Source organism: Alligator sinensis, unplaced genomic scaffold (genome assembly GCF_000455745.1).
Source record: "Alligator sinensis unplaced genomic scaffold, ASM45574v1 scaffold849_1, whole genome shotgun sequence".
Taxonomy (NCBI): Eukaryota; Metazoa; Chordata; order Crocodylia; family Alligatoridae; genus Alligator; species Alligator sinensis.
Window position 1 is genome coordinate 1,203,837 of NW_005842271.1, and position 9,563 is coordinate 1,213,399.

A 9,563-nucleotide genomic window follows, 5' to 3' on the forward strand; every position below is an offset into this window, starting at 1 on the left:
CCCCTCCCCGCCAGCGCTCGGAAGGGGGCTGCCCCCGAGGCAGTGGCTAGGGAAGCCCTGCGGCAAAGCAGGGTCGAGCTCCCAACCAGCGCCTCAAGCGCGGAGGGCGAACTTTTAGTACGGCCCCCCTTCGCCAGAGATGTTGATGATAATAATCATCAGTAAAATTACCATTTTCGAGCCCCCTTTCTGTGCAGGCCCCAGGCAGCCACCAGCTGACCCACACCTGTGTCCGGCCCTAGCCCCACACAGAGGGCTGTCCCCTGAAATGTGTAAAACTTTCCACAGGACCATCATCTTACAACACCCTCCCCCTCTACAAGTCAGAGCCTCTGAAGGGAGCTCTACCTCTGAAACGCTTGTGCAGATTGAAGACCGTTTGCAAGCTACTGGGGCAGAGCTTGCAAACGATGCAGTGCAAGCACCCATGTCAAAGCAGCTGACCAACACCAGGCAGGCCACCTAGTTAGTCGACAAGATTTTTGGCAAAAACTTTATTTAGAGCACTTGCAAGAAGGGTTGCAAGCCACAGCATTATTCAAGCAAAACCTTTCTGCATTCTGACTCTAGTTAGTGTGCTAGATCTTCTTAATCAACACGCAAACCAGGCCTGCCGCCGCCCATGCAAGTTTCTCCAGGCCTAAGCACTTTTCCAAACAGAATTACAATGACTTTTCAATCACTGACTTAAAATGCCACGATCCCTCCTGTAAAAAGGTCCTCGTGCAGTGAATCACAAGGCAAACACACAGCCTTTGGCTCCTCTGAGAAGTTTGTTTAAGGCTTATATGATGTAGACTGGCATTGTGTATGGATGGAGGAAGAAAGGCTAAAATAAAAAGGAGGCTAGAATCCACTGAATATTTCTGAGCAACATTATTTTATTCTTTACTAACAGAGTAAACATACATCAAGTATTTCTACACCCATTTGGGCACATCTGTGCACAGAAACAGCTGCTGTTTGATGTACAAGGCTATTAAGACTCTGCCTAGTTAGGTTCCCCCCCCACTTTCAGACAAATAATTGCTTTTAGTCACTATATGACCTTGGTACATCATGAACAAGCCACATCATTGACAGATATGCAATTAGAATAAGTTACATATGCAAGACCTTCCCCCCACCATGAAACATGAAACTACTGCTCATCTATTTTTGCAGGCATGATTTCTGATGGAAGAGTGCAGTCATTTTAAGATTCATCTTTAGGTCTTAGTTTCTCTGGTAATAGAACCATTTGTCCACTATGAGAGAGAGAGAGAGAGAGAGAGAGCACACACATCATTACTATGCATTGGAGTCAAGTTGAGCCACACACTTGCATATCCCCTCAGTGTTATAGAAGCTACTACACCAAGGTGGCTACTAGGAAGAAATTTCTTACAGCTGTGCTCTCCAATATCTGATTATCAGGGGGTTGCATCCCCCCCAAAGTGCATACCATGTTGGCAAGGAGCTGCACAGTACGACCCCTATGCAGCGCTGAACAGGCCTTCCTCCTCTGCTGTGGCACGGCATAGCAGCAGCCCACAGACAGACAGGCATTAAGCCCTGAACCCATTTATAAACTAGTAACTGAATAGTCTTGATAAAGCTACATGTCCAAGCATGCTCAAAATTAAACAAATATTTTAAACAAACAGAGCAGGCAACAATTGGAAAAAAAAGCTTTAGAAGCTCTCTAGAGAGAGGAGCAATGCTTTTCTGATAACTGTCATATTTGCTACTTCCTTCCTTCTCTCACTTCCTTTGCCTAGCTTCACTTCTTCAGCTGACTTGCATTTTACTTTGGTATTGGTATTAATTACACTGCTACTATAAGCCTTCCCCTACATCAGTTTTGGTTAAAGGAAAGGAGTGTTCTGCTATCATCAGCTCCCTTCAGAGCTTCTCCCAAAGCTCAAAGGAACCTGCTAGAGCAGACATTTCCTTTGCTTCTAAATAGAGTTGTGACATTCCATTTTTCATTTTCACAGTACCTGCACATGTGCCAATTAGGAGTTAAAGGCAGGGGGCCAGCTATTCAGATGTCTGAGATCAGTAGTTCTCAATGACAGGGGCTGTAGCTGGAACCTGCATTCTTCCTGCAGCTGTTCCCGATCCATATGCTCCTCCTATAAACAGACACTATGGGGAGATGGGACTGTCCCACACCCCTGTTCCTGGGAGAAGCATACAGAGTTAGACTGGGAAGGGCTTTGGCAAGAGTGCTCTGGCTCCAGCCCTTTCCATTGCCCAACCAGAAAAGTGAGGCTGTGCTGTGGAGCAGCCTTTACACTGCTCTGCTGGATGGGGTCAGGCCAAGCTGGAGTAGTCCTTTACACACCCTGGCTGAAGAAGCTAGTTGTGGGGACACCCTAGGCAGATAAGACCACCCCATCCTATCACAGGAGCAGGGTTTTTCCCAGGGTCCAAAACTTATGTTTCTGTTCCTGTCTGCTTTATGTTTATCAGAAAACACTACTACAGACAGGAACACTCTGGCTAAGAACCACTGAGATAAGCAGAGGCAGTATAATAGTAGTGGCTCTCAAGCAGGGGTTGAGAAATTTGGTTAAATTTAAAAAAATTGGAGGGGTGCCCTGACTAAAATAGTTGAGAATCCCTGGTGCTAGATATAGTGTAGCTACTAACAAGGCCTTGAGTTCTAATAAGCATAAGCTTTCTTTGGCTTCAGTTTAGCACCATATTTAATGTTCAGCTCTGCTATCAAGTCCATATTATTTTCCTACTTACAACTGCCTAAAGGAACTGTCAAACTGGATTCAGAATGAGATGGGTATCTTAAATCTTACCTTCAGGTGGTATTGGGTTGGCAACTCCACAAGGTGGTACCTGTAATGACAACTGTGTTCAGGGGTGTCACTTATGGAAGGTATTACGGTTCAGACTGCATTAAGATCTGAGACCAGTAGTTTAAGTACAGAAAAGCAATTACTTTATGAAACACATTTTAAAATCCAAGTTCATTAACTTTGAAGGGATCCACACCAGCCAATATTGTTTTTTTTCTCCTCTGTTCTTACTTCGTTAAACACTGTGAACCTTTGGTAGTCTGTACTTCAACTTCCAGTTAAAGCAACAGAGCTAGCCCTGTGCAAGACAAAGGCCTAGCTGTGTGAAAAAGTGATTCATTTCCCCCTATACTTTGGTCAAGTTGTGTTCTCAACAGGCATCATTACCATGATGGTGTGTACACTGTTTTTTTTCTGTAGCTTAGAAAAAACTCTGTGCATTGGAATAGACCCTTAAAATGAGTGTTGGGTTCAAGGCTCAATACTCACAAGAGTTTTCTACTTACTCAGTTAGAAGCAAGACAAAAAAGTATTCTAGCTGGTGACAACTCCAATAAAAAATTCTTTTCTCACAATATTCCAGGCAATTCACAGCTGTAACAACTTCTGGTTTTTAGAAATGTTGTAAACCTTTGTTTGCATTTATAACGTCTTATGCTTCCAATCCAAACTGATGGAAGGATTCCCTCTCTTTGGATAAGGACAAAGGTACATTTGGAACTGTTTCATAATGGGAGGGGACCGCACAGCAGCTGGTACACCTTGTAACAGTTGCAGGTGCAGGAACAGGGTGCGATACCAATGTAGGAACACTGCTTCAACTTTAATCCTGTATGAAGCAAGGTTAAAGTTGGAACAGTTTAGCTTACATTTATATCACTCCCATTTTGTGCCACTGTAACTGTTACAGTGTAAAATCCACTGCATGCTGTAGAGCACCAGCTCCCCATCTCCCTTTAAAACCACTCTAAGTGTACATTTGCCCGTGCCCTTGAGGTTGTTCCTACACACCGGGTATGTTTATGCAAGACGCATAACTAGTTGCATAATTAGCTCCGCAGTAAATGTCTCAGCATCTACATGTGGCCCTATTAGGCCACAGGAAACTAATAAATTCCACAGCAGGTTAGTACTTGTAAATATAAAGTACCACCCTGTGGCAGAGTTTTTTCATATGCAGCAATGCACATGTAGACGCTGATGGGGCTAGCTGGGTCACAAAGGTGCTTCAGTACAGGGATTGCCTGGTGGCTAGCCCTGCACTGGAGTACCCTCATGCCCCAGCCAGCCTCTCTGCAGCACACTGAACCAGGTCAGAGCAGCCCTAGGCTGGCAGGCTAACCTCCTGGTCCCCCTGCCAACCAGGGCTGCTCTGACTCAGCTCAACATGCTACGGTCCCAGGCACGTGTGTAAACACAGCGCCCGGGAGTAATGAACTCTGACGCAATATGCTCCAAAGTTTATTGCTGCACATTAATATGCATGTGTAGATGCACCCACCTTTAGCACCACTTTAATAGAAGTTCCTGGATAGCATGTTACTTCACAGATTTAGGATGTTTCAGTGAAACCTCAGGACTAGGATTCCTCCCTTGCTTAAAAGTTTGGATTAACAGAGCAAATTAGAAATGCCAAACAATACATTTGACATGAGGCACTTCAGGCATCATAAGTGTGCCTTTTGGCAGTGGTTCCATCTCCAATGTCTCCAAAAATGCTTATCATGTCAATATTAAAGAGAGATCCTTAAGAGCTTCAGTCACCTAAGGAGTGGAATCTCTTCTGAAAGATTAACAAGGCAAAAATGACTCTGGAATTAGAAGGGCAAACAGTACTTGTGTTTCTGTGTACACAGATTCTTATACAGTTAGTCTGTGCTCAGTTTAGTCATCCAGAATAATTTCAGAAAGTTTAATGGTCTATTCCTAATAGCAAAACAGTTTCTTCAGCCACCACGTAACCCAAGGCACTTTCATTTTCTCTTTTATGTCACTGAAGCAGTGTTAGACATCCAGCTCAACTTGTACTCACCGCTTCTACAGTAGCTTTTGCACATTCTTGGGTACAACAGAAAGGACTGTCTGACACCGTTGCATTTGTACTAGAAGAGAGGTCAATTTCAACAATGTTAAAACACATTTCGCCCCAAGTGTATTAGTCAATGGAAAAAATTAAGAAACAATGTAACTCTTGCCAAATTTAAAAAGAAAAAACCCCACACCCAATGTTTTCATCACAGTTTTACTGTATCTGTAAAAGAGTAATACAAAGTTCTACAGCTGTGAAGGTAAATTTTATTATCATTACCTTAAATTTAAAGTTTGTAACAGAGCAGTTGTAACCTACCAGTTGATTTCTCCTCCATCTGTTTTTTTAGTTACTAGAGCTTTCCAGTATTCATGAGTGCTTTTGATAACCTTAATTGCAAAATCCTAGGATTTAAAAGTAAAATTTTCACATTACACATAAAAGAAAAACAAATTAAATTAGAATCAGACAGATTTACAAGTAGATTTTTTTTTAATATCTTCAAAAAGGGTTCCCCCCCAGTATTTTTGTCTTCTGTCAGTATTAGAGGGGCACCTAAAGTTTTTAGGAAGATTAGGGTGATACAGTGCTGGTTACTGTAAAGAAACAGAAACTCCTAGACATTAACTGTGCTTGCTCCAAGCAATTTATAAACTGAAGGATTATGCAACTGTCTTCTCTATTTTAAAGATGGGAACATACCATGTAAACTTAGGTAAGTAACTTGTGATGTGGCTAAAGAACTGAATCCAGATCTTCAAATCTCAGACTAGGACTCTTAAAACACAAATCTATCTTTCCTCTCCCCTCAGTTTCCTAGGTAGGGGGGAGGTCGAAGTTTGCCAACATGTGTTGGTCAACTCTAACTTAACCTTGATTTTCCCAATAGCCATGATAAATCCTTATACAAGAGTGGTCTAAAAGCCTAAAGGGATAGAGAACAGGAAAAAAGAGATAATCACCTGTTAAATTTTAGAGACTAATACCAAAAAGTGTTTAAACCTAAAGCAAAGGAAATTTACCAGTTAAGTCAAAATTGCTTTAAGCACTTTTGTGTTTAAAGAAACTTGACACTCAAAATATCTGAATACAAGGTTTTTCTTTCCTCTTTTAAGCATCAGTCTAATACACAGGAGCCCTTCAGTAAAAAGAGATCCATAAAGGAGAACGTATGATGAGATTACAGTCAAAGCCAGATGAAACATGGCATGACTATGGTTAAAAAAATATATATTTAAAAAAATATATTTAACATGTTACTGATGCAGGAAACAAGTGAAAATGAAAGAATGATGCCCAGACAAAATCTTTACCCCAAGGAAGTCAACAGGCAGTTTGAGACACAGGAATAACAAAGTTCCAGTAACCAGTAAGAGCTACTGCCAGAGTTAGCACAACACAAAGTCTGAAGGGAAGAAGTGTGCACAAAGGTGACAAAACTTAAGTCATAATGACTTGGCTGGGTGCAAGTCAGATTCCCAGGCATAAGTCATAGTAGCCTTAACGGTTCTTTATATTACTTCCTTTGCCAACAGGCTCTACTGGCACAAGAACAAGACACAGAAGAGGGGAAGGAAAGGGTTGGCAGGACAGAGAGAAACCAAATTATACACCCGTGTTCTAGTTACGGTGCAGGACAGCCACTACTAGAAGCTTGGGATTTACTATGCTGATTCTATGCCAGAGACTCCCAATATTGAAAAGACCCATGTGGGTGGCAAAGGCGAAGTGGGGGGTGGATACACCTAATCCAATTCCAACAGCTGTGTAGTGATAAGCAATTGTATTGCCTTTGAGCATTTGATTCCTATTTTGTCAACATACAAATTCACGCTAGGAGAAATAAGGCATGTTGTTAGAGTACTAGGAAAAAGAATACAATGAGTAATGTCCAGCCCTGTGGATGAAAAATTAAATTGGATAAGAGATTTAATGTTTTTTTTAAGTATTTAATTCTTCCCAGCAACCACCTATACATCTTCACCAAGCTACACTGTGATGAACAATCAGAATGTGCCTTACAGATGAGGCATTTACCTTGTCTTTAAATTCTTCATTGAATGCAAACTGGTTTTCTGGCTTTCCATCAGGTACCTTGTACCTTCTAAACCAGTCTATAGTAGCTTCTAGGTATCCAGGTTTCATCCTTCTGACATCATCAATATCTAACAGAATAAAAACCCTTATATAAATCACATAAATAGGGACAATCTAAGAGTGCTACAGGCAATTCTTTTGTCCATTTTTCTTTGATTCTAGTGGATGTGAGGTTAAATCAACTTTTCACAGGTTTACTATACTGCAATAAGAAAACACCCCACAATACCAAAGAAACCCCAACAAAATATGCATCTGTTCCCTCCTGTCATACTTACTATTATACTTGGCTGCTTCAGGATCTTCAACATTGATCACAATTATTTTCCAGTCTGTCTCCCCTTCATCAATCAGTGCAAGTGTACCCAGGACTTTCACACTGATTACTTCTCCTCTTGAGCATACCTATGAAATTAAGGTGAAATTATCAGTTATGTGCACCAAGGTGCTCAGAGATGGCCAAAAAGAACTCACAATTCAATAGTTAAACACCCTAAAATATTATAAGGGGATACAACACTAAAGAGATTAGCTCTATCTTATCAGTGATTCAAAGCCACACTACTGGTTGACCATTAGCTTGATTCACAGATTCATATCATTCAAGTTAGCAGTTAAGATGACACATTTTGGTATCCAATCATTAACTGAAGCATTAACAAAGACAGAAAATTCAGCAGTCTTTGAAATCAGATAGTTATGATTACAGTTCTAAAAGAGATAAATATTATGCAGTTACCTTACTTCCAATTTCACACACATCAATTGGATCATTATCTCCACAACAGCCAGTATTTTCATCTTTATGACCTGGATCTTCCCAAGTCTACAAGGCAAGAGAGAGCCATAACCCCCACCCCCACAAAAGAAAATTTAGTGAATGGATGGTTCAAGGTTTAATTCAGGCAAGAAGAAATAATCTTGTGAAGAGGCTTACTTAAGATGGACTGCTGCACCTACTGGGCTTCAGTGAGAAGAGTCAGTTTTGATGCTGCTGAAGTGGTACTTACATATGCTTCCTTTTATATTTAACCAGTTTCTGTAAATTAGGGGACTCTGGGTTCAGAAAACCACATTCCTACATTCATTTTCTCTCTGCTCCCTCTCTTCCCACTCCTTCCCCCGGCCTCTTTTTTTGGAGTTCTTTTACAACTTCCTCTTGGATAGAGAAAGGATACAGAAAATTAGCTTTAATACAGAACTCTTATTTTTTGGCCAACACCCAGCATAGCCTCTGTCCTCAATCCTTCCTTCAGAGTGCAAAAGGCTTCTGAATTTACAGCAATGGCTAGACACAACTCAGAGAAACCCATGATACATAGTGTATTGCTGCCTTTAAGTGGGTTACTCGGTTAGATAGAAGGCATAGTTCATTGACATTAATTCCGTTTTTAGAGTGGGGTATCCCCTCTAAACTCATCCTAGAGGCTAAATATCAAGTCTAGTTTCTAGATGGTTCTTTTGTTCTAGGAGCTGCATAAGCCTGTTTACACTGTAAACTGCATACCTACTTCTCTCTTGAGATTTCTACTAGTAATCATCTGTGCTGTATCTAAAAATTTCTCATTAGCTACTGCAAATACAGTCTGAATGGATCTACAGCATGTGGTTCATAGTTTCATAGATGTAGGGTCGGAAGGGACCTGTTAGATCGAGTCCAACCCCCTGCCCTGGGCAGGAATGAGTGCTGGGGTCTGATGACCCCAGCCAGGTGTCTGTCCAATCTCCTTTTAAACACCTCCAAGGAATGGGACAGCACCACCTCCCTTGGAAGTTTATTCCATATTTTGGCAACTCTCATTGTATATTTTTTCCTGATGTCCAATCTGAATTTGTTATCTTCCAGTTTGTGGCCATTATTTCTAGTTACCCCAACAGATGCCCTGGTAAACATTGCATCCCCTATTTCTCCTCTTGTGGAGGCTGAAGAGGTTCAGGTCTCCCAATCAGTCCACACAGGGTTTTTTCTGTAGGCCTTTAACCAGACAACTGGCCCTCCTTCGAACCCTCTCCAGGCCATCCACATCCACATCCCTCCTGAAGTGTGGTGCCCAAAACTGGATGCAGTACTCCAGCTACCACCTGACCAATGCTGCATAGAGGGGAAATATCACCTCCCTAGACCTGTTTGTGATGTACCTACTTAGCAATGTTTTGGAGTGGAGGCTGCTTTAACACTTCCAACCTGGTCCCTGTACCACTGCAATCCGCTTCCCCCATGCCACTACTACTCCCTACCACACAGTTGCCATGTTGGTAAAGCCCTCTCACAGAAGCTCCCTAGCTCTGCAGGCTAAATCTGGCCCACTGGCCACAGATAGTTGACCTCTGCTTTAGAAGATCTTCATAGATGTTAGGGCTAGAAGGGATTTTGTGAGATTATTGGGTCCAGCCCCCTGCCCAAGGGTCAGGAAGTAAGGTGGCGTCACATCACCCGAGCAAGATAAGCATCCAAGCATTTCTTAAAGGTATCTTGTTCATTTGGTAGCATTTAGACATTACATAAATACATTCAGAATGGTGGTTGATGAATACCTCGCCCCTCCTCACCACTAAGAAAAAGAAAAATCCCAAACCATACATGTACATTACAATACCTGCGGGACTGCACCATAGTTCCAGATATATCCCTTGTAGGG

The 9,563-nt window shown here is 41.9% G+C and overlaps 1 protein-coding gene across 2 annotated transcripts in view; it reads right to left on the bottom strand.

Moving 5' to 3' along the window:
• Window positions 1-861: 861 nt before the first annotated feature.
• Window positions 862-9,563, bottom strand: part of PPA1 (pyrophosphatase (inorganic) 1) — a 14,754-nt gene continuing 6,052 nt past the window's right edge. Inside the window, exons 4-11 of one of the 2 annotated variants that reach the window (XM_025209235.1) lie at window positions 9,522-9,560; window positions 7,664-7,750; window positions 7,203-7,329; window positions 6,865-6,992; window positions 5,146-5,231; window positions 4,831-4,900; window positions 2,799-2,838; window positions 862-1,247 (exon numbers count right to left, since the gene is read on the bottom strand). In XM_025209235.1, coding sequence (XP_025065020.1) covers window positions 1,216-1,247; window positions 2,799-2,838; window positions 4,831-4,900; window positions 5,146-5,231; window positions 6,865-6,992; window positions 7,203-7,329; window positions 7,664-7,750; window positions 9,522-9,560 — 609 coding nt within the window. In that variant the 3' untranslated portion in view covers window positions 862-1,215. Of the gene's footprint in view, window positions 1,248-2,798; window positions 2,839-4,830; window positions 4,901-5,145; window positions 5,232-6,864; window positions 6,993-7,202; window positions 7,330-7,663; window positions 7,751-9,521 lie in introns of both variants that reach the window. The other variant, XM_014521917.2, reaches the window with a different exon arrangement.